Raw genomic sequence first — 26709 nt, 5'->3', positions numbered from 1 at the left:
ATTTCTTTAAATGCTTCTTTTACTGCCAATTCAACCCTATGACTAATGCAATAGATTTTCATCAACCATGGGCGACTCTGCTGCAATTGTGTCAGTACACCGTTATGTACACCAAAATTTACACTTGCACCATCTGCAGTTCCACGTATCACTTTGTTCGTATAGTGTTCAGATCTTATTTTAAATAATGATGCATCTTATTCAAATATGCTGTTTATACCATTAGTTATTAAGTTCAAGTTACTGCCACCTAAGAGTAACATGTCCAGTAACTCTATGACCATGTAGATCGGTATACTATTTCTTTCCGTTCAAACAAAAACCAGTTCTTTTTCTTTGCCCGTTTTTCTTGCTTGACTACCGTCACTAAGAATAGAAAAAAAGTTGCACCGTTTAAGGTTTTCAACACATTTTTCTCGTACGGAGTCAGCACAACATTTAATCATTTCTCTTCCAGAATGACTATTCTCATTTCGTTTAATTAAGCTTGCGCCAGTTATTTTTGCACACTTCACCTTAAATAAAAATATTAAACGCATCCATTAAAAAAATAGAACTTGTAAGCATATACAGGTAGAAAAATAAAACAAATAGGGTAGATTAGGGTAACATGAGCACCTTGGTTATTATGAGCATACCTAAAAACTTCTAAGATGTAAGCAGTGAAGCTAAAGTTTCTTTATAATTTTTGAATCAACTTTATATGGATCTGTGACAACAATATGGTTATAACAAGAGTCAGTATAATTTGCGTAAAATTATATGTAGTAAATAACAGCTCTCGTCTAATTAAAACGCTATTCAATTTTTTGTTAAAATATTATCATTACGCATTACGCATAAATCGTCATTCGTTATCAAACATTTAGTTTTATATTAAACACTTAGTTTTGACTTTATCTAAAAAAAAAAAAATTTTGTGTAATAAAACGTGCTCAAATTACCCAGTGTTTTTAATTAAAATTACCTAGTTTAAAGTCCTAAAATTGCAGTGGTTTTGATTGCTTTTTCAATAAAAGCAAAACATAGCATATTCAAAAAATTTGTAATTTCATCGTTTTCAAGGTTTGAGTTAATAAAATTGAAAAAATAACAGACTATCTTATAGTTTTTATTGTTGTTGTTGTTACGCAAAACAAAGCAGTTTTGTTTCAATAAAAAATGGCTTAAAGTTTGATTTTTTAATGATTTATATAATAAATTTTGTTAATAACGATTCATTATATTCCACAAATTAATTCAAATTGTTATGTTGTTATTTTTTATACTTAATAAATATTATTTTTTAAACTTAATTTAAAGTGCTCATATTACCAAGTGGTCTGGGTAATATGAGCACTTGGGCTACTTTTTTAAAACCTCTATGTTTTTAAGAATAATATTTTGGGTGTCCGAATATCTAAGTAGATCATAAGTAGTGACTCCTATAAGGTGTTTATTTAAAAATTTTGAATTAAGCATAATTAATTTAGAAAAAATTCCAATTTTGGCTTAAGGTAATACCCTATTCTACCCTAACAGTTAAATAAAATGTTATAATGGTAAAAATGGTATTTCTCACTCATATGTCAGAAAAGTTTTAAATGTTACCAGAACAGAAAAATGTGAATGAGGCATTGTAGGATGGCACCCCATTTCATAGGCAATTTTTACCAGATTGCGGTAGCAATTTATCATGAGTATTTCTTTCTGTGACGATGGATTTAAGTAAAGCTTTTTGACAACTTCCTAAAATCCTCCTGTTTATATATATATATAAATTATTTTTAAACAGAGTTTAACCTCTATCAATTTGATTACCAAATATTATCAATTTATTTTATTTTTAAGACATTTTTTCATAGTACAAAAAATTTAGCGGGATGCGAATCTTTTTTTATTGATAAAACGCTCATTTCTATTTCACTTAAAATATTTTTGAAGTGCTTACTCCATCATCAACAATAATGAATATGGCGGTAATATGATTACTAGTTATGTTTTTGAAAAGAATATAAGTTAATAACAGCGCCAAATTTGCTTAACAGCAAAACGTAAGTGTTAGAGAACTTCAATAAAAAAATTGACGTTTCTAATTACTTCAATATATAACAACTGGAGCAATTTATAATCAAATAGTTTTTTACTTTTAGTAAGTTACTAAAAGTAAAAAACTATTTCTTAAGTTACGTTAGTAAGTTACTTGAACATATAAATTTCGAATTTCAAATCTTTTCATTTATATATATTGTAAAAATTGCCAAGTTTGGTAACCTAATTTTTAAACATTTTTATTTCTGGCATAAAGAAGTATTTTTTAATATCCACACCTTGAAATATAACAATAGTTGTAGCGTTTATTTAGTTTGTAAGAATTAAATAATTAGAATTAAAAATAAATAGCATTTAACATTTTATATAGAACCAGTACATCTAGTTTGATAGAAAACTCAATTCCATCTTATAAGTTTAGACTAAGGACCGGCAAATATTCGTTAAAATTGCCTAAATTTGTCTTTCAATTAAATTCGGGTCTTGAAAAAGTGACTTCTTCAACCCTTAGAAAGGTTACATTATGCAATTGTTATTATTAAAAATAAAATAAAAATTTCAAAAAAATATTTTGACTGCATTTTTACAATTTAAAACGTTATTTACACACAAATTTTCAATAAAATAAAACAATTTAAAATAAATTAAAAACATTTTTTTTATTTCATTTTTGTCAATTAGTAACGTGTTACTAAGCGATGAAAAGTACCATCTACAAAGGCTATAGGAACTGCGCATAATTTACGAGTGTGTGAAACATTTTAAAATTAAAGTATTATCTAAAAAAAAAAGAAATAACAATTAATAATCAAAAATAAAGTTCAGAAGCAAATAAAAAAATTAAACAAACAAATTGTATCAGAAGGTCGCAAATAAACAAATCTTTTTTTATGGATTCATATTCACTAAGTTACAGCAAATATTATTAAAAAAAAATTGTAAAAATTAAATTACTTTTAATTTTGACAACTTCTTTAGGGGTGCCAAATGAAAAGAAGGAACCTTAAAAAAATAAAGGTCCTTCATCTATAATATAGAAAATTTTAATAAATAAGGGCGCCTGTCAGGGTTGCTGTCCCAGAGCGTGACCGCTCTCGGCGGCCTGCTATTAACTTATTTGCATTTAAATTGAAATGGCTTGAAAATAGAAGAAGTTACTAAAATAAAACATCAACAATTTAAATTCAACTCTTACATTTTTTGTTCCTATATTATTGTCAAAATCTTCATTTTCCAATTGTATAGCGTGGTGGCGAGTCCTACTTGATATATGTCTACTAGTGCTATCTTTTTTAATATTACTCGTACCATTTATAAATCGTAAGGCAGCTGCTCTTACTGCTCCATTAGTTCCTTATAAAATAGGACTTCGATGAAGAGCACACAATTTACATATGATTTTAACTACATAAGTAGTTTCTTTTTCTGTAATGGTTTCAGTTTAAAAATCCTTGACAAACTCCCATCTATTAAAAGTCTTTAAAGTAGCTCTTTTACTTTTCAAAGTACTATCCATATTTCAATTTTAAAAATTTGGTAAAGAATAGAGAAAGTAAACTTTTTATATATCCTAGTTTGTCTTCATTTATATAGAAATATAAATAGTCATTAGTGAAGAATAACAATTTCATGGAGTCAACAGTGTGTGCCTCCATCAGGAAATTTCCTTATTGACGCGTTAAAAGTGTTAAGTAGAAATTATGCTCTATTTTTGATTTATCTGAATTTAAGTTTTCTTAACAATTTCATTGCCTCGTTTGTAGATGACATCGTCATCATCAAACGTAAATTGTGTGCTCTTCATCGAAGTACTATTTTATTAAGAACTAATGGAGCAGTAAGAGCAGCTGCCTTACGATTTATAAATGGTACGAGTAATATTAAAAAAGAAAAAGAGTGTCAATTAAATGTTGAGAATAACAGTTAATTGTCTGCATCCTTTCTTTCCAAAATTAAAAAAATAAAAAATGCATTTTCCAAAAATTTAATAATATTTGAGGAAATACAAAACTTTAATAGTAAATATATCTTCTACTAAAAAATAAAATGGGTAAAGACCGGTTTGTGTGCTAACTTTGTTGGAAAGTCTGAATATTACACATACCTTTAACATATTAAAAATTAAAAGAATAATTTAAATAACTTTTTAATCAATTTTTTTTTTAAGTTTTAAAGATTTTTCTGTTCACTTTTTGAATAGCGCATAAACTGTTAATTATGTAAAGCTGCTATTATATTTTTATTATATATTTTGTATTGGTTTGCTTCAAGCGTGTTTGTGTTCAATATTTGAGATTTTCAAGCAAAACAATCGATCATTACCATAAAACAAAATAAAAATAAAAATAACATAAAAAGCGATAATATAAAATATAATATATATTTTTGTTTTTTGTTATTCACTTGCTTTTACTGTTCAATAGAAGTTTAATGAATTTTTTTTTATTGCTATAAAAACTTGTATAAATAAATATACTCGGGCTTGCTAAATAAAAAAATGATACATAAAAAAATATATCGCAACACTTAATTATAAATATTTCTTTTGTGGTTTTCTTTTAAGTTTCATTTAGTAACTTTGTATACAAAGCAAAAATTGAATAAACTTGTTTTTTGTTACTAATAACAATAAACAACTTTATTAATGATTTTTTATAAAGTTTGTCATTATTTATCAAAATATATAGTCTACTATATATTTTGATAAAAAAAAGCTTAATAAAGCTTAAGTTTTTTCATTAGTAAATAGCACATATATCCAACATAATTGTCATTCAAACTTATTTATATAATCGTCAAAGTGGTTTTTTGTAAAATTAATTACTTCTTTTATCCTACCGCTTAATAGAGCAATTTAAAAGTTAAAAAAATATCAAAGTTGCTTCATGTCAATCGCTCAAGGCGTACCTAATTCGTATGTAAATTGCCGGCAACTTAACGCTTCAAAACAAGCGCTGGGACAACATACCTGTTTTAGTCTTGCAGAAGTTTTCTCCAGAGCTATTGTCTATACTTTTAAAACTATTTAACAAGTGCTTATCAGAGTCTTGTTTTCTAGTCTTCTGGAAAGTGGCATCTGTTATCCCTAACTTGTCTAACTACCATCCCATTAGTCTTCTCTGTTGTATGTAAGGTTTTTGAGACTTTAGTTAACAAACACTTAATCTCTCATCTTGAATCCAATAACTTACTTTCTGATCATCAATATTGATTTCAGTCTTCTTATTCTACTGCTGGGTATTCCCATTTCTGTGCATAATTTTTTAATCAATATGCATACTATTATGATTTTCTTAAAAAACATTTATAACAAAAATATTTTTATCATATTTTAGGCTACCTGAATAAATTAAATATATATGTTTTGATCATTTTTTTATTTTTTTGTGAAATAATATCGCTACTGTTTGAAAATAAACAATAATTTTCAAAGCGCTATACTTTAGCTAGAAATAAATGATAACTGCCATTTCTCATTGAAAATATACTAAATAAGAGTTGTAGAAGTATATCTCACTTAAAGTACTCACAAGCAATTTATTTTCTTAAAAATATCTACATGAAATTAACAAATTCGCAACTTCTGTGCATGACTTCCGTGTGTGATCATTCATGAACTGCATTTAAACGATTGCTGTGACTCTATGATACATAGTGCAATCCTGTAACTTTCTGGAAAGCTTTATTAATGTTTGAAACATCATTTAAAAAATATATATATAACGCTGAAACTTATATTTGTTGAGGAATTAAAGTTTATTTATCTAGTAACTAATAATTGCGTTTTTCTGTTCTGTGCTTGATTTTGTTTCAAACTTAATTTATTCTTTGTTAACATTACTAATGTATACAATTTGTTTACAAAATATTTATATAGGTTAGAATTAAACAATAGCAAATTGAAGATCCCCAATTTTATTATTATGAAAATAATAGACAAAACATATACAAGTTTCCGTGCGTGATTTTTTGGAAATGCCCAATATGCATGATTTTTTGAATGCCGAGTAACATAAGAATTTCTCAAGTTACTCTTCAATTTAATCTCATCATTTTACTGTGACTGTTCCTAAATGCTCCAAAAATTCTTATTTGTCTAGTTTTTTTCCTCGAACATCTTTGGAACGTTCTTTGGAATTTGAATTCGAACGTTCTTTGGAATTTGATCCCTTCTTGTTTTCCTGATTCATATAATTTGCAATCGCTTAAGTTGTCTGTTAATCATTATCTTGCTTTATAACCTTCATCTTTTCTCTTCTAGTAACTTCTAGCTCTATTAATGGTTGCTTGCAGTCTTGTTCGAAGTGAAGGCATTAAAAAAAAAATTAAATAAAATCCCCAAAAAAGTTTTGTTACCCATGTCTCAAGATTTTTTATTTTTCTATCATTTGCAGTAGTGTATTAAATAAATTATAACTGAAAATTTTAATTAAAAATATGCCTGGGTTATTGAAAAATGTACACTTTTAGTTGAAATAATGCAGATTCAGCATTTTTGTCATTATCTGAAAAAACAACAAAGCAGCTTTGACATATAATATCCTTAAAATGGTTCAGAGGATTTTCCTAAAATTTGGAACCTAAATAGATTTTTGCTTAAAGTATTTAAAAATCCTACTCTAAGGGCATGATAATCTTAAGAAATGCCTTGTTTATCCAATTTTATTCAAAATTATTGACTTGTAATTTATTGATTTTTAGATAAATCTCTGGGGAAAATGTTGATTGTATATCATTACTTTTTTTCTACACCCACAACAATATCAGGTCATATGTACAACTGATTTAGATTCAAAAAAGTTTGTTACAAAATAATAAGTTTTAAAATAATTTTAAAATAATTTACAAAAAAATAAATTCTTAAAATAATGTTGTTCAAAACAGTTTAAGATAGGCAATAAATTGCCAACCTTAAACTGTTAGTAGTCGGCATCAGGTTGACAAAAAAAAATTTGACACAAAGTACTTACAGTAAAACATAGAAACAAGGTCGACAATATTTTGCCCACCTCGAACACTTTTAGGTCAGTAGTTAGGTCAGCATTGCTGAAAGCCATCGCTGTTTCTGAGGGCTGCATTGTAAACTGTAATATATATATATATATATATATATATATATATATATATATATATATATATATATATATATACACACTGCAGGCCAAAAGTTTCCGGACACTTGGATTTTGTTTAATTTTTTAATTAAAACTCCCATAATTATTTCAAAAAAATTCTTATATCATATTTATTTTATAAAAGATACATATAGTTACTATTTAAGAAAAAAAAAAAGAAAAAAATAAAAGAAAAAAAATACTAACAACACTATTATTATTAAACTGTCTTTTTGTCAAAAAATAACCCACGAGTTTTTATCACTTCTTTTGCGATCCGTGGCATCCTATTTATTAATTTATCTATTATTTCGGGTGTAATTGATAACCAGGATTCTTCTAATATCTGCCACAGGTGCTCTTTGGATGTTGGGCATTTTTGTCTGACCTTTCTGTCCAATTCTTCCCACAGTAACTCTATTGGATTCAAATCTGGTGATTGGGCCGGCCAGGTCATGTTTTTGAGGACACCATTATCCTCTTGTTCCTTTATGTAGTTCTTACAAAATTTTGAGGTGTGTTTAGGGTCATTGTCCTGCATAAAAACAAATCTACGACCAATAGTTCTTAAGCCAGAAGGTATAGCATTGTTTTCTAGAATTGTTTTATATTGTTCCTTTTTCATAATACCCTCAATTTTAACTAGGTCACCTACACAAGCTAAAGAAAAGCATCCCCATGCCATAACTGACCCACCAACATGCTTGATTGTTGGCACTAAACACTCTGGTATCATTTTTTCTTTTGCTGTTCTTCTGATGTAAATTATATGTCTTTGCCCAAACAGTTCAAATTTGGACTCGTTGGTCCATAGTACTTTTCCCCAGTCTTCTTCTGTCTATTTTTGGTGGTCTATAGCCCATTGTAACTTTTTCTTTTTATTTCCAATCCGTAGCAACGGTTTCCTGACCGCTATACAGCCAGAAAGTCCTGCTTGTCTAAGACGTCGTTTCGTAGTGGTTAATGAAATAGATTTTGAATGACTCCTATTAAAGCCTCAAGTTGTTTCCGGGGCCGTAAGTCTTCGATTCCTTTTACTCATCAATATTATACTATTATCTTCTGCTTTTGTTGTTTTCCGTGGTCTACCAGATCTTTTTTTGTCTTCAAAAATGCCTGTTTCTTTCCATCGTTTGATGGTATCTTGTATAGTACTTCTGGCAATTTTAATTTTTTGCAAATTTTACGAACTGAATAACTTTCTTTATGTAATGTAATTATTTCAGAACGTTTTGCAACCGTTAAAGAAAGTTTCTTACCCATATTTTTAGTTAAATAGTCGAATTATAAAATTTTAAAATTTTTTTTAAGATTTTTTAATGTAACCATCATTAATACCAAATGAAAACTAAACAAAACTAAATATTCTTAATCATTTTAGTCGGCTATCATTATATTATAAATATTTACTTCATGTTTCAACAAATAAATAACTTTAACAAGACCAAACTCTTAAGAGTAATGTAACGCTATATATCAAGTTAAAATAAACAATTAAAAAAAAAAAACTTACTTATTTAAGTTTGAGGTCAGTAATACCCAATTACTGACCTCAAACTTACATAAACACTTAAAATCAGTAAGTTTAAGTATTATAAATTAATTTTATTGGTTAATTTAACGATACAGGATAGATTTTAGCTTTTTATATAAAAATATCAAGTGTCCGGAAACTTTTGGCCTGCAGTGTATATATATATATATATATATATATATATATATATATATATATATATATATATATATATATATATATATATATATATATATATATATATATATATATATATATATATATATATATATTATATATATATATATATATATATATATATATATATATATATTATATATATATATATATATATATATATATATATATATATATATATATATATATATATATATATATATATATATATATATATATATATATATATATATATATATATATAATATATTAGGATGGTGCTAAAAACAACTTATTTTTAAAATGTCAGCTGACAACCCCTAAATGTGTTTTATATAATAAAATAATACTAGATTTAAAAACTTTTTGAATAAAAAATATTTTTACGGGTGCCACAAGGCCCTTATACATCAAACAGGTTCCTAATATTATAAAAAAAAAAGTTTTTCAAAAGTATATCATGTTGGGGCTCAAATGAAGCAAAATTATGTAAAAATTTCAAAAATAATCATTGTTTTATAAAAAGCAGAAATAAATAAATTATAATTAAAAAAATCTTATTAAATTCCCTTTTTTTTGTTATAAATTAAAAAATGTCATTTTCTATTTACTAAAATCTAAAATAATAATATATTTATAAAATGATTCATATTTTTGAAATTTTTATATATTTTTGAGACCCAACATGACATACTTTTGAAAAACTTTTTGTTTTATAATATTAGGAACCTGTTTGATGTAAGGGCCTTGTGGCACCCGTAAAAATATTTTTTATTCAAAAATTTTTTAAATCCAGTATTATTTTATTATATAAAACACATTTAGGGGTTGTCAGCTGACATTTTTAAAATAAGTTGTTTTTACCACCACCCTAATATATATATATGCATATATATTGTAATATGTAAATTGTAACAATAGTTTTGTACAGTCACTACTCTGCTATTGCTTGTTGCCACATTCTTCATATGTTGTTTAGTTTAAGTGTTTATAGCTCATAGTCTATAAATTTTAATAATTATAAACAATATTTTAATGCTTGAATACCAGGGCAAATCTTATATTGGTGTAGCTTAAACTTCACATTTTAAAGAGAACAAACAAATAAAATTATAAAATTATTATAAATTTTATTTTACTATTTTGCATTAATTAGGCATTTTGTATTTTAGTTATGTATGCATACATCACATTACAACTAATGCATCCCTGATGCATTAGTTGTAATGAGCTACTTAGGTTTCAGAGTACAAAACTTTAACAAACTGACCTTGACATCAGGATAGTTGCTTTTAAATGGAGTATGTAATTCATTAAGATGGAGTAGCAATAACCTTTTTTGAATATTTGGTTTTTGCCTAATACTAGCAAAATCTTTTTTTTCTGACATCATTCTTATAAACTCGTTTTGATAAAATTAATAGCTTTTTTGATTCCGGGCATTGATAAAATCCCTTGCTCATTTTTAAAATGTCTTGAAGTTTGGACAAGACGCCTCAAAGTAATTTAATACATATTTTAACATGTCCATTATTCTGGTGCGAATGTAAACATTTGCACTTTATGGTAATAAGAATTAGTTACAGAAATTTACTTTTTGATTTCATGGATTAAAATGTCTAGATCATGATCTATCTTTAAGCTGTTGTTAGAAATAATGTTGTTAGAAATAATGCAAATAGAAAATGTCTAGATCATGATCTATTTTTAAGCTGTTGTTAGAAATAATGTTGTTAGAAATAATGTTGTTAAAAATAATGCAAATAGAAAATATCTGCAGCAAATAAAAGTTCGACAGTGTTGTCAAACTTTTGTTTGTTGCAGATATTTTGCAGTGTTTTAGTTTTTCAACACTTTTCAATTTGACTGGTGAAAATCCCAAGCAATTATATAGAGTTATCAAACGTAACTTTTTTTTTCACTTTTTGATTCCCATTCCCCTTTTTTGATTCCCATTCCCCTTTTTTGATTCCCGTTCCCCTTTTTTGATTCCTATTCTCCTTTTTTGATTCCCATTCCTCTTTTTAGATTCCCATTCCTGTTGCAAATAAAAATCTTGATCAGTTTCTACTGCTTTTTTGTAACATTTCTGCAGCAAAAAACTTCCAGCCTTGCATTACATTATTTTTTTGTAAAAACTTTGTCAAGTCTAGAAAAATATATATATGGCCTAAAAAACAAATTAAAATAAGTTTTAAAATAAACTTAAAATTAGATCATGAATCTCAATGAAATATATTTCTTTTAATTAATATATTAGTTCTGCTCTAACCATAGTTAATGTTAGATTACCTTTTATAGCACTTACTTTCCTTGTGTGTTTCAAAAGGGTTGCAACACTTTGTAATTTTTCTTTCAAAATTATTTCCATAGATCTGCTTATGATAACAGCATATAATTATAATTTTCAACCATATTTTGCTTTTAAATTTGCTTGCCGCATTATTTTTGCTGTTCACAAGAATGATCTTTCAGTTGAATAAAACCTTGTTTTCAAAAAAATCCAGTTTTGTGGCAATGAATGTTAAAATTTTTTTTATAGCTTCATCAACTATATAGCAAATAGGTTGCATAAACATATAAGTAAAAAAATCCCAGATAACTCTAATCCTATCTCAGTCATGTAAATATTTGTTTTTATAAATTATGGTTTTAAATTGTTTTCTTATTGACAAATACTTACACTAAATATCAACATTGTACATTTCAGTTGAAAGCTCATTACACTGTTTTTTGTATATTCTGTTTTCAAAGTTCGAAATCGAATTAAAAAAAAATTAAACAGTAAAAATTATCAGATTACTTAATTAGAAATGAGGTTTTTGGAAAGCAAATTTCAATTTTTTTCAAGATTATAATACTTTTTAATGAAATATATAACATTTAATCATTTTGAAAAAAAAAAAAAAAAAAAATTTTTCCATTAAAATTAGTTGAGCGATTTTTGGCTTTAATTTTTAGAGAGTCACACAATAAAGGGAATCACAGTACTAACCCTGTAGGTTGCCACATTAATAACTGTGGAAATGTTTGATAAATTACAATAATACAGTAATGGCAATACCAGGTTTTATAATACCATGGTAGTAATAGCAGATGTTTCATGTGAATAACAATTTTAATGCCTAGTAGCACTTGCACATATTTTGTTATGTGGAGGTGATATGCTTGCTATGGATATTAGTTGCATGCCAACTTTAGATGCCATAGTTCTTTTTTACAGATTTGTAAATTGGCATTATGAATACCCTTTAACATACAGTTTGAGTCTTAAAAAATATTTACTATGCATTAAGAAATAAGGAAGAAGAATAAACTACACCATATTAAAGTATTTAGTGGTATTAGAGCAGTGGCAGAGCATTCTTTTTTTTTTATACAAGAGGTATTGAGCTAAATACTGCCACACCCCTGGTAGTACTGTCCCAACATTTTGTTTCCTGTGAAGCAGCATTAAAGCTTGTGTTTTGATATTAGACTTTTAAAATAGTCTCTGAGTGAAGATTCCATCTTCGCTCAGATATTGACTAATTCTATTTTCACCCAAGTCTGGATCAAACTAATTGGATTCGAATCTGATAGCTAGCAATAATGGTAGATTTATTTTGAAAATTTGACTATGGAAATAATGCTGAATCTTTATACAAGCAAATTAGTTGATTTGATGCATAGAATATTAAGTAAGCATTAGATTTGTAGAAAAGTTTGCGTTGATATTGGCAACAAGTTTAGTCACTTGGTAACAGAGATTTAAAGCATACAACGTTTTTGATTAATAATGACATTTTTATATTTATTTTTATTGTCACTTATTTAAGTTTCTTTTTATTTATATTTTGTTTTGTTTTTATTATTGGTTTTCATTTTTAAATATAAAATGTGTTATTTACTCTATGATTTAAAAACAAAAATAAATTGAAAAAAAAGTTGGTTATATAGTTGGTAATATTTTTTTATTAAATTTTAAATTTAAAGCTTTTAACTCAGTTTTTTAAGGTGTAAGTTATTACTTACATTTAGATTTTAACATCTGCAGGATATTTATATGATGCTACCATGCTGTATGCAAGAGCTGTTGATGCCATGTTTAAGAAAAATAGCAGTGCTTCTATTAATGATGCTCAACAAGTATTTGAATTTATGAAGATAACAAGCTTTGAAGGTATAATGTATTTTAGGCAGGGTGTTTAACATTGTCAGTTAGTCATCCCCCTGATGCAGTTAAACAAAAACAACATGATCAAGCAATGATATATGTTTTTTAATTTAGTAAATTTTTATTATTCTTTGTTATGTTTTATTATTTCTGTTATTTATTATTATTCTTATTTTTATTATTATAGTTGTTATTATTACTATTATTTTTTTTATTTTTTATTATGCTATACTATGTTTTATTATTAATATTATTTATATTATGTATTATTGTATTATTTTTAATAATAAATTTACTTCTATCTAACTGTTAAAAGGTTTTTTAAACTCTGGTTTGTTTCTTTTGAAAATAAATTAGGTCCAAAAAGTTTTTATTTACTTAAACTGCAATAGAGAAAATACTGATTTATTAAAAAATGCTTTTATTTTTTTCTAATTCAATAATTTTTTTAAGTTTTTTGCATATCATTAGTTATTCAATTTTCAAGTGTTAATTATTTGATAACAGTACATTCATATTATTTATTTCTTCTAATCACACGAACTTCCAGTCACATAGTATTTCAATCATAAATGAATTTTCAAAACACGTTCAATCAACAATGATTTTTACAACACTTTCAATCACCTATAATTTTTCATAATGCTTTTAGCTATGTGTTTGTATATATATATATATATATATATATATATATATATATATATATACACACACAAACACACAGAAAAACACACACATAAACACACACACATAAACACACACACACAAACACACACATATAGTTATAGTTGTTTTACAACTTAAATTGTTATATTATTTTTTTATAATATGATGATATAATTTTTTTTAATTTATTATTATTATTAATAAAAAATATCAACTTGAAAAATATAATTTTAATTTTATTTACATTATATTAAAATTTTAATATAAATAAGATTAAACAGCTATATTTGGCTATTTGCATTTTGTTTAAAAGCCATTAGTCTCTCGTGGTTCTCTTGCATAGTAGAGAGGATTTCTGGTTTTCTTCGATTTCCATGTTTACTTATTCCTGATTTTCTCCATTTAAAACTTAATAAACTAATTTTATTGTTTTCATGATGGCGGATTTTATTCCTCTTAGATTATTTACCAAAAACTTCGTATTTTACATAGTTTAGTAGTTGCAGGGCTCAAATTAATTTTGCAACTGTGAATTTTTTTTTTTCCTTCTTTTTTTAACTTGATTAAAATCAAGACATTGATCTTGCAGCAATATAAGATATTAGAGTTAAAAGATAGGGAGAGCAAGGAAGAAAATTTTTTGATTTTATTTTTTGTTGTAAACTGTTGTTTTGCTTCTTAAAGATACTTTTATAGTTGTTTATAATGTAGAAACAGTTTGTTAAATGAGTCGAATAAAAAAAAGGTATTCAAATTCTGTTTTAAATACTTTGATATAAATATTTTGACATAGTGGGGATTGAGCTCAAAACTTCTCCCTTAAAAAGGAGGCACTCTACCAACAGGCCATAGTGGCCACTACCACATAAATAACCATCTAAAACATTTTTTTTTGTACTAATGCAACCCTACTCTTTTTTAATAAGCAGACAATGGAAAAGTTTTGAAAAACTTTTGTATTAAATTTTTTAATTTTAGTTTAAGGTCATAGTTAAGCATCTGAGGTTAACAAAATTTTGGTTAAGCGAGGTTAACAAAGTTTTGGTTTTAGTTCACAACACTTTGCTGCATGAAAGCATTGATTAATTTTGCTGAATGTTGGAAAAATTGATCTCTAACAGAGTTTTTTTTGGAGAGTTTTGTAACAAAGCATTGTGCTCTTGAAGGGCTTCGTCTAATTTGAATTATCTTTTGAAGGTGAACCTGCGTTGTCCGCGCAATGGAGTTAAGAAAGTTTATGCCCATGTGGAGTAATTACAATTAGAGCGAGTTGAGATATTCTGATTTAGAAATTATCAATTCATATATGATCCACGTATTTTTTTATAATATTTTCAACATATTAGAAAAACTAATCATATAAAATTTCTTTAAAAGATATTCACATTAAATTTCAAAACCAGTTCAGAATCTTTAGAAAAGTTAATATAAGTTATGATTTTCATATAAAACCTTCAGCTGTGTATAAGATTTATAAAACTATAAAAAACTCTTTACGTTGAAATTCCTATAAAAAGTTTAAAAAGGAAGTAATTAAGGTTTATATTATAAACCTTAATTACTTCCTTTTTAAACTTAACATCAAGTTATACTATATTATTAACAGTAGTATAGTATAACTTGATTCTTATTGGTAAGGGAATTTTAAAAGTAATGTGAAAATAATTACTTTCTGTTTATATGTTCATTTCACAAATGATAATGAGTTTAGCTAATGTAAAAGTTATATTTTCCTTTCTATGTTTAGAGTGATGGATATTGTAATTAAGATTCATTAAGAGTCATGGGAATTTGTAGGTTTTTAAATAATATCTGTTTCAATAATGTTGTTATTATGTAGTATAACTTTTATGTCTAAAATGTTTAAAAATTGGTCATTTGTTTTGTGTCTAATCCAACAAAAATGGAAATCAGACTTCAACAAATAAAACAATTTTTAGTTTGATGCAATTACCCAGTAAAAATCATTAACAATGTAATTTTTAAAGCTCAATTACAGGGACCAACACCTCAAAAAAGAGAAGAGAACGAAATTATACCTTTTGTGACTATAACTTTTACAAATAATAATTTTGAAAATTTGTTAACTACTCTACACGTTATTGGGCGATTCCATGTGAAAACATCCACACACGTTATTGGGTGAAAACAGTTTTTTTTGAAAATGCAACCCCAAGTCTCAGATTTTGCTAATTTTTAAACCACTTAAAGATTTAAATAAATTATGAACATCATGAAAACTTCATCGTCTAATTTCAATCGGTTCCGAATATAGCTATTTTAAGTTTGCCTCCAACCAACAAAAATCTGCCATCTAAAAATGGTTTTGGTTCTAGTTTCTGTTATATGTGTGTTGGAAAGCTGAAAATTTGTACCTTTACATATTTTGGGCCAACAAATCCAATGAAACAACTTAAAATATTTAAAAACAAACATAACACCTAAAATTTAAATGTTTACCACAATTTTACTGGGGCGAGTCTAATCACAAAAATGCTGATGTAGCTTAATTTTTTTTTTTAAGAATTTGCCCTGAATATTTATGTTATAGTTATTATAAAGAATTGGAGAGTGGTCTTTTTTAAAACAGAAATAAAAACATGGTCAAATCTACTTGAATTTAGTGCTTAAAAACAGGTATTTTAATAAATTAAATAAGAAAAAAAAAGGTGTAATTTGACAGTTTTGTAACTGAAACTGAAACTGAAAAGTTTATTGTTGAGCAACCTTCATGAGCTTTATATTAATTTTAAAAGTAAATACCCTAATTTTAAAATAGAATTTTCAAACTTTTGTAGTTTGCGTCCAAAATGGTGTATTAGTGTGGGACCAAACAGTACACACTGTTTATGTGTTTATATTTACCATCAAAACTCAATATTGCTTGTAAATGCTATCCAATGGAATGTTAGATACAAAGATTTAATGTCAAAATTAGTTTGTGATACAAGCAATAATGAATGCATGGTTTATAGATGTGTCAAATGTCCGGATTATGATAACTCAAAGGCATTTTTAGATGAGGAGTTAATTGAGATTGATGAAGAAGAAGAAATTCAATTTAATCAATGGCAAGGTACTGATAGATCACAATTAATTACTCAGACAGTTAACTTATTTGAATATGAAGAACTAGTTGTTTCTCACATTAATCAACTAACTTCACATTCATATATTGCTAAATGCCAAACTCGCTATTTGAAAGAGCTAAAAAATAATTTAGGTTGCAATGAATGTATTATACAGGCAAATTTTGCAGAGAACTATCAATTTGTTATACAGGATGAAATACAAAGTTATCATTGGAATAAACAACAATGTACACCTGTTGTTATATATTTTAAGGAAATTTCTAAAACATATATTTAGCATAAGTCGTTCTGTTTTTTAAGTGATAACAATGATCATGATACATGCTTTTGTGTATGAATTTCAAAAGAAAATTGTAGAGTACATTAAAGAATATTTAGTTGGTATCCATTTATTATTTATTATTTTACTGATGGATGTTCTGCTCGTTATAAAAACTATAAAAACTTTATAAATCTATGCCACCATAAGGAAGATTTTAAGATTACAGCTGAATGGGTATTTTTTGCAATCAGCCATGGAAAATCCACTTGTGATGGCATAGGTGGTACCGTTAAAAGAATGACAGCAAGAGCAAGTTTGCAAAGATCATTAGAAAACCAAATATTGACAGTTGATGTTATGCTTGAGTTTTGCATCACCAATATAAGCACAATCATATTTTATAAAATTACCTAAGAAACAGTTAATTCAAGGCAACAGCAAATAAAGGAGCGATTTGAAACAGGAAAAACTGTTTCAGGTATCAGAAGTTATCATCATTACATACCCATTTCAAAATTTGAAATTAGTTATAAAAGAACAAGCGAACATCAATGTGTTGACAGATTTATACTGTCAAAAGCAGTAACGTGTGATGTTGTAAATGTACCAAATCTAAATGATTTTATTGCATGCAAGTACGATTCCTTTTGGTGGATAGGCATGGTTACAGAGACAGATATTACAACAAATGGTATTCAAATTAAGTCTATGCACCCTCACTGTCCTTTTTCAAACTTCATTTAGCCACAGAGAGATGATATCTGTTGGGTACCATTGTCGAGTTTAATTGCAGTAATCAAAGTCCCAACAACAAAATCAGGGCGAACATATAACATTGATGTAAATAATTATAACACTATAACTAATAAATTTTAATTTTTTTGAGTTTTTAATTTGCAAATTTTGTATATATTATATATATACTTTCATTTCTTGAACTTCTTTCCAAGTAATTTATTTGTTTTGGAGCCTCTTTTTTTTTTTTAAGTTAATTTGTCTTAGTTTGATAAATATGAAACTAATGTTTTATAAGGAATAAATTTAAGTATATTTGAAGATGTTTTTATTTCTGTTTTAAGGCCGCAATCTGATTCTTTGTAATAACTCCAACTAAACTATTTAATACAACCTCTGAAAAAAACAACTAAATTTGTGATAAACATCTGCATTTATATGATTCTTCCCCTTTGAAAAATTTTTTTAAGATTAGATTCTATAAAATTACAAAGAAATCAGAAACAGCTAGTTAACAACAACTAGAGGAACAGTTTGATGTTGCCAAAACGGTTTCAGTTACAAAACTGTCAAATTACACCCTTTTTTTCTTGTTTAATTTATCAAAATACCTGTTTTTAAGCATTAAATTTAAGTAGATTTGAACATGTTTTTATTTTTGTTTTAAAAAAGACCACTCTCCAATTCTTTATAATAACTATAAGTTAACTATTCAGGACAAATTTAAAAAAAAAAAATTTTTCTTTTGATTAGACTCACCCAGTAAAATTGTGGTAAACATTTACATTTTAGATGTTATGTTTGTTTTTAAATATTTTAAGTTATTTCATTGGATTCGTTGGCCCAAAAATGTAAAGGTACAAATTTCCAGCTTTCCAACACACATATAACAGAAACTAGGACCAAAACCATTTTTAGAAATTGCGGATTTTTGTCGGTTGGAGGCAAACTTAAAATAGCTATATCTTAGAAACTGACTGAAATTAGGCGATAAAATTTTCAGGATGTTCATAATTTATTCAAATCTTTAAGTGGTTTAAAAATCAGCAAAATCTGAGACTTAAGGTAGCATGTCCTGGACGTTTTTACACGAAATCGCCCTATTATGAAACTGTCTATTTTAAACAATAAACTAAAATCAGTTTTTGAAAACACTTCTATTGTACTATCACAACATCAACCAAAAAATATTTTGAGACACATAAGTACACCAAGTTTTAATAGGAAACCAGTTGTTATTAATGATGAATGTAAGGTTTTAAAATGTTGTAAGTTACATACTATGTATCTTCTGTTTGTTAACCATTTTACCACATCATCTGGTAAAGTACGGAACATTAAAACTTCAATATCATATAATTCCAAAAGTATTATTTATTTTTTATCATATAAAGGATGTGACAGAAAAACAACATCAATTAGTAAAACTAACAACCTAAGATTAAGAACTAATCTACACATCTACACATGCAGAACAGGCATTGGTTTAGATAAATTTGATCAGCATGTTTTAAATTGTCATAAAAATGAACCTTTTTTCAAATTATTTCCAATGTTAAAACTCTCAAATGAGAATTTACTTTTTTTTATAAAGCTCGTCTAAATAAACAGTGACATGGCACAAGGAACATATAAACAGAAAGTTATTATTTTCACATTACTTTTAAAACTTCCTTACCAATAAGAATCAAGTTATACCATATTATTGTTAGTATAATTTTTTATATATATAAACTTTATATATATATAAATTTTTATATATATGAAGTTTTTTATATATATAAATGTTTTTTTTAAAAATTTAACTAATAAATATATTTTACTCATCATTTAGTTTGAATAGTTTTTCTTTTGTTACCTAGAACTTTTACTTATGTTTGTTAAAAAATTTTGCTAAACATATATATATATATATATATATATATATATATATATATATATATATATATATATATATATATATATATATATATATATAAAAACAAATAAGCATCACAATTTTGATGCTTAAAGAATAGAGCAATAATAATTGCCCTATTCTTTAAAAACATTGAGCACTCTATATATTAAATATATATATATATATATATATATATATATATATATATATATATATATATATATATATATATATATATATATATATAAACATATATATATATAAAAACAAATAAGCATCACAATTTTGATGCTTATTTGTTGAATTTTTTTTTAGTTTAAAAAGTTTTTGTTTCAGGTATAACAGGATTTGTTGATATTGATGAGTTTGGAGACAGAATACCATTATTTGTAATAGATAATGTACATAACGGAACAATTTTGCATTCAGCTTCATACGATCCTTTGTTAAAAGCTCCAATTTCAATAATTGGTAATTCATTGTATTTTCTTGGTGGATATAAAACTGCACCTGCAGATATACCTAAATGTGGATTTAAAAATGATAAATGTTCAGGTAGTCTATAATTCATATTGTTTTTTTTTTAGTTAAAGTATAAATACCCTGTTGTGAAAATATGAAAAAGCAAAAAATCCAATTTCAAATTTTGCATAAAGCGCATTAAAAGATCTGAATTGTATATACATCAAGTGTTAAAAATCTATTGTAAAACTTGAATTTTTATAATACTTTTACTTGCATGATAATTGCAAGAGTGTTAAATAAGTGTCTCTTATTGAATAGAATAAAAAAATATTTATAAAGAAAAATTCTAGTTTCAAATTTTACATAAAATCATATAGTTAAGTATAATTAAGTAATAAAGTCATATAATTAAATATAATTAAGTTATAAAATCATATAATTAAGTATAGTTAATTCCTATTCTTCTTATCTCTTTTTATGAACTATATATTCTAGTAAAACAGTTTACAAGTTTTTTGCTATTGAATTCTATTGATGCACCTATGCAGCCAATCTTAAAACTCTGGGTGTCTTGATCTCTTGTACCTTTGTCAGTGGGAACTGAAAAGATTATGGCAGGCTTCAGTTGCTTGGTCTGAATAAATTCCATTTACTTTTTTAGTGATGGCCATTCTGCACTCATATCTTGCAGTCATAAATAGGAACTAAACCATTCAATTTTAACATAACTACCATCAAGGGCATTGCCAAAGCAAGCTTTTACATCAACATCGAACTTTCTTAGTGTATCATTAAAGAAAACAGCTAGAGAGAAGGATTGCTGCTGAGTTAATCTCTCCAAAATATTCACATTCTTCAAAAGCATGCTGCACTCATTTTCAGCCAGTTGTTCACTGTCAAATAGCTACTGCTAAATGTGATGTAAAGCAAATAGCCATTTAAAGGATGTGTCTAGTCTTGAAAGAGATTGTATAGGGTTGTTTATAACTCCAAGCAGCAGATGGAGCTCCATTGGTGGAAGCAAATCAAGTACAAATTTATCAGAAGCATTGATGGTGCATGAATTGACCTTTTAAACTTCCTTGATGTTAGCTCCAGCTTCACTGAAAATCTCTCTGGATTGATCCAAAAGTTCTTAGAGATCTGCACTTAGCAAGATCTTTTGATGCAATGTCACACCATGAGCATGGGTGCCCACTAGAATGTATGCACCCATGCACAAAAAGAGATTATGTTGTTGTTGTTGTATTTATTTCTTAACTTAAATATGTAGAATATACTTTTATTTCATGATTTTTTTAAAATTATTTCTTTCTAGTGAGTTTTCCTTATATTCCGATTGGTGTTAGCATTTCTGCAGTATTGGTGCTATCAATTATAATAATTTTTTATCTTTACAGGTAGATTTTCTTATTATTGTTTTGTTTTATTTGCACATTATTTTTTACTTTTTAGATTTTTAAATGTTGTTTATTTGAGAAAACAGTTCTTTTTGATAATTTTTACTTTTTATTCAAACTTTTTTTTGATAAGTGTATAAAAAAGATAATATAATATAAGATAGACAATATAATATTTAGTTTTTCTAATCTTTATTAATAGAAAAAGAAAGTATGAAATGAGTATACTTATGAAGGGATTGATTGTTAATTGGACTGATTTATCTTTTATTGGTGATGGTACTTTAAAAGCTTCAGTGCGAAGCAGGATGTCTTTGGTAACATATTTGTGATTTATTTTCATTATTGTTAAGGTTTTAGTGATAAAAATAAAATTTTTATTTATTCAAATAATTACTAATATAAAACATGTTTATCAAACCTCATTTAAAAAGATTACTTTTATATATACATACATATATATATATATATATATATATATATATATATATATATATATATATATATATATATATATATATATATATATATGTGCATGCAACTATGAATGCATGTTTAAATAACATCTGTTACATCATACTGAAATAACCTGCTGCCTGGGGCTTTAGTAAATACATTAACTATCATATAACCTGCTCTTGCAAGGGAGTGCTGCTACATTGGTTGAGGGTTTGGCATGGGGCAGAAATCTTTTTAGTTATATCCAAGTTAAAATTTTTTTTTGGATGCAAAAAGTTTTAGTGGCTAAATGTATAGTTCTTTTGAAAAACTGATTTCATCAGAAACTCATCAGAAAAATTAAGAAAAAAATTGTTGAGAAGCTTTGTTACTACATTGCTGCTTATTTTTTTCATTTAATTTGAATCTGAGTTTAAGGTCAGTATTTGTTTGCTCTGTTTATCTGTTTAATTATATATTCTACAACAAGATCCAAAATTAATAAAATAAAGCAATAAAATTTTTATTTAGCTGCTATTTTGTCTAGCTCACTTGCCATTGTATTATTTTGAACAAAAATTTGCACATCATCTGCATAACTTATTCTATCTTTCCTAAAATAGCATATTTTTATTGATTGATAGGGCAGAAGTTGAATTTAACCAGGTTTTAATTATGGAGCTTAGATCGTATTTGTCTTGTTCAGCTAATAGATGCAGTTGAGTAATTTTGTTTTTATTGAGTGAAGTTGAATTGGTTCAGAAGCAATTTGGATGGGGAGATTTTTTCTGATGAAGAATGTTTTTGGTTTAATGCAGATTTATTCTGATGAAGATTGTTTTTGGTTTGCTAACTTTTTAGACTGGAATGACATGTGACAGCCCTGCAGCTGCTGTTCCAGCTTTTTTCCAGTCGGCAAGTGTGTTTCTTTCAGGTATTGAGACTCCCTACTCAGAAACAAGTTAAAAAGGCTGGTTAAGTACTCAATTTGTCTTTAGGGCGTTATTATATTTTTTCCTGTTTTTATTTAATAATTTATTTATTTAAACTTAATATGGAGTTTGATCTGGACTAACAAAAACTTTGTTCTTATATTTGTTAGTTTTTAATAGCTTTTTTTTTCTGGCAGTTAGTATACTGTTTCTAATCTCTATGCCTTTAAATTAGACAACGAGTGGCTGAGTAGCTAGCAAGTTCTTTGGTGCACTTATAAAAGTTGGAAGTTTATGAACTATTTTGTGAGTAGAACCTATTTTAACGGCTCAATAACAGACTACACGAGTTGCTTTGCTTGCTTGCATCTTATTATTTTGTTCAGTAACCTTTGTGAGGTGGTAGCTAACCCCAAATCAAAAGCAGCATTTGCTGCTGTTGATTTGGAGTTAGCTGCCACCTCTGACCAAGCTGTTGAATTTACAGTTTATGTTTTTGAAACAGTTGTTGTAGTTTGATGCTCTTAAACGTGTTGTAATTCAAGTTTAAGAGCTGTTTATTTTAAGTGTTGATATTTTCTCTGTGAGAAATTTTATTGTTATTGCAAGCAACTGAATCCAGCTGTCATATCTTGGAGTTGTTTCTGATGGTTGAACACTCATTTTCAGCCAGTTTGTTAATGTGCAAATTAGATTGCATTAACATTTTTTATCTTTTTTGTCATTAATAATTTTATTCTGTATTCTATAAGAGAGATACCACCTTGAATAACATTGGATTACCTCTAAACACAAGCTGAGAGGGCTACCACCCTAAATAATAGTGAGTTTACCCCTAGTGAATTAATTAACCTTATTACACAGCAAGTTTCAGTACATGTTTTTTCTTATTGTATACTAAATTTTAGGTGTTAAATATGACCTAAATGCAAAAAATGAAGTTTTTTGCTAAACCATATAAACTAAACTTAGTTAAAAACAAGTAAAATAAAAACAAATTTAATCATTAACCAATTTACTTTTTGAATTTAATATCTAATAGAGAAAGAGCATCATCAGAAGAACCAGTCCAAATATGACAACATGGTTCCATGTAAAGGCTGATAAGAAATTTATAGAAATAAAGAACCAAATTAAAAGTATAAAAAACGGTGAAATTTTGAATGAAACCTTTCAAATGATGCTAATGACTGCAAAAGATGCTGATGACTGCAAAAGATGTTGATGACTGCAAAAGATACTGATGACTGCAAAAGATGCTGATGACTGCAAAAGATGCTGATGACTGCAAAAGATGATGATGACTGCAAAAGATGATGATAACTTTTTAGTTTCTTTTTAAGACATTATTTGACACATCCGACAAGATGTATATCCAGCTAGATACTTTATTACAAATTTATTACATTTTTGATGTTATTTTAGGTGTACCTCAATGATTATTATACCAGTTATATTCCTAAAATGAAAAAATCATGTCAAATTTATTACTTGAACTTTAGAAAAGCAATTTAATTGACAACCAACCTGTTGGTCACCATTCTATAAGATTAGGATCAACCATTGTTTTTTACAAATCATCTCAACTGTTTATGAAGACAATAAGAAACTGTAAAATTGAGCTTAACAAAGAAATACTGATTGAGCTTAAACACGTATGATTTTTATGTCTTTTTAATTTTTTTTATGTACATTTTATATTTACATTTATTTTTTTAATGTATATTTTTTATTCTCTAATTTTAGATATATTTTTTGATTGTTGATTTGTAATTTATAAGTTAATTATCTGTAGTTTATAATTATTTGTTTCTAATTTATTCATTACAATGTTTTGGAAAGATATTCTTTGTTTCACATTTTTATTTGTTTAGATTAAAGATTTAAATGAAGCAAACATCAACCCATTTTATGGAGTTGTTGTTCATGGCCATGATTATCATCTGCTTTGGTCGTATTGTTCAAAAGGAACATTACAGGTTTTTGATACTCTTCTTCTTATTCAAAATTGGTTCTTGTTATCTTATTGATTTATTTACTTATTATTGATTTTTTGTTTGTTAAGTCTAGACTGCAAAACAGATTAATGCCAAAAAGAGATTAAATGCCAAAAAGATTATTGTAAAAAATTGTGAAAAACTCTTCTATAATGTTATGTATAAAGAAGAAAATGGTGTTATGCAAACCTATTGGAACTACACGAGTGTCAAGCCTTGGACTGGATTTTAAAAATAATTCTGATAAATGAATAGAGGAGATAGTAAGGGAGATTTAGACCATGGCTATGGTGAGGGAGATAGTGAGGGCGACTTAGACCATGGCTAAGGTGAGGGAGATAGTGAATTAGATTTAGACCATGGCTAAGGAGTTTGTTTGATAAATTATCATTAGTGGAAATGAAAAAATAATTCTTTTAGTAATCATTAAATAAACCAACATTCATTTTTTCTTACATATTAGTTAAGTTTAATTTAAGTTTCACTTTTTTAATAACAACAGTTTAGATATTAACATCAATGTTTTTATTTTGATTCTAACTTACAGTTTAATTTAGTGATTGACTAAAATTTTGTTTTGGTAGCGGTTTTAGCCAAAATTTCAATTTAAACCGAAATTTTGGTTTTTATAAATTTGGAAAATATTTCAGTTGGAAAATATGATGAAAACCAAAAATTATGTTTGGTTCTAATTTTTTATTTAACTTAGAAAATTTTTGACAACTTTCACAAAATATTTTACCATTTCTAAATGAAATTTTAAGCCCATCGTTCACAAATTTTATATAAATAATTTTTTAGTTTGTAAATAACGCTTATTCATCTGCTTTTTAAAAATATCAAAACTGCAAATAATCAAACCATTGTAGTGCACATAATATTCTGAGTCTTGTACTGATTACGTTTTAATAAAAGAAAACAAATTTAGTTTAACTAATTTAGATAAAAAGTAAACAAGGATAAATTTTCATGGATGTAAGCTTTAAGTTATTTTTATAGATTTTTCTAAGATAAAAAGAAGTCGTCAAAAAAATAAACAACAAATATAAAATTTCATTATTAACTAACATTTTCTAATGAAAATTATTTTTTTTAGTCAAAATTTCAGTTTTAGTTTCGGTAAAATTTTTGGTATTTGGTTTTGGTATTGAACTAGTTCACCTCTCAACTGTCTCAGTTCACCTTTCAGTTTATTTCGGTTTCGACGTACTTCCTGTTTCAGTCAATCACTGTTAAAAAGTCTTTAAAAGTTTTTGTATTTGCCATATAAAAGTAGAATGTAATGTTTTAATTTTCAACAAATTTAACTGTTTTCAGGATGTTCTTCAGAATGATGAAATTAATTGTGATTGGATGTTTCGACTTTCATTTGCTAAAGATGTAGCTCAGGTAAAAAGTTTAAGAATTCAAGTTCTATGATGCATGTGTTTTTATTTTCAAAAAGTATGAAGTTCAAAAGTGTTTATTTTTACATTCATGCAAAATCTTTTTGTGTGTGATTTTTTATTTTTTTTTAAGTTCTTTTTTAAGTATTTATAAACTTTATGTTTGTATTTAATTTAGCCTAAAACAAAATAAAACAGCAAACAATCATTTAAAACAATTAAAGTTAAATAAACTATTAAAATAGTTATTATTTATTATTTAAATTTTAAAAATAAATTTCTGTTCTTTAAATATTTTTTTCAAACTGATTATTTTGGTTTAAAACATAACAATTTGATGAATATTTCATAAGATGAATTAAATCAATGTTTCTTCTTCCAACAAATTCTTTTTTTCAGAACTACTGTTTTAGAAGACTAATTGTTGTCTTTGCTTTGTCCAATTT

At 26.3% G+C, this 26709-nt stretch overlaps 1 protein-coding gene across 2 annotated transcripts in view; it reads left to right on the top strand.

The window, feature by feature from the left end:
- LOC105843244 (atrial natriuretic peptide receptor 2) overlaps positions 1 to 26709 on the top strand; it is a 92581-nt gene that overhangs the window by 35319 nt on the left and 30553 nt on the right. For both annotated transcript variants that reach the window (XM_065816394.1, XM_065816395.1), the window contains exons 3-9: positions 12856 to 12997; positions 19983 to 20201; positions 21430 to 21511; positions 21714 to 21828; positions 24384 to 24536; positions 24756 to 24860; positions 26196 to 26267. In XM_065816394.1, the coding sequence (XP_065672466.1) occupies positions 12856 to 12997; positions 19983 to 20201; positions 21430 to 21511; positions 21714 to 21828; positions 24384 to 24536; positions 24756 to 24860; positions 26196 to 26267 (888 nt within the window). The remainder of the gene's footprint in view (positions 1 to 12855; positions 12998 to 19982; positions 20202 to 21429; positions 21512 to 21713; positions 21829 to 24383; positions 24537 to 24755; positions 24861 to 26195; positions 26268 to 26709) is intronic.

This window comes from Hydra vulgaris, chromosome 13 (assembly GCF_038396675.1).
Source record: "Hydra vulgaris chromosome 13, alternate assembly HydraT2T_AEP".
NCBI classification, from domain to species: Eukaryota; Metazoa; Cnidaria; class Hydrozoa; order Anthoathecata; family Hydridae; genus Hydra; species Hydra vulgaris.
Note: the sequence above shows the minus strand (reverse complement) of the source record. Positions and strands in the feature narration are given on the sequence as shown.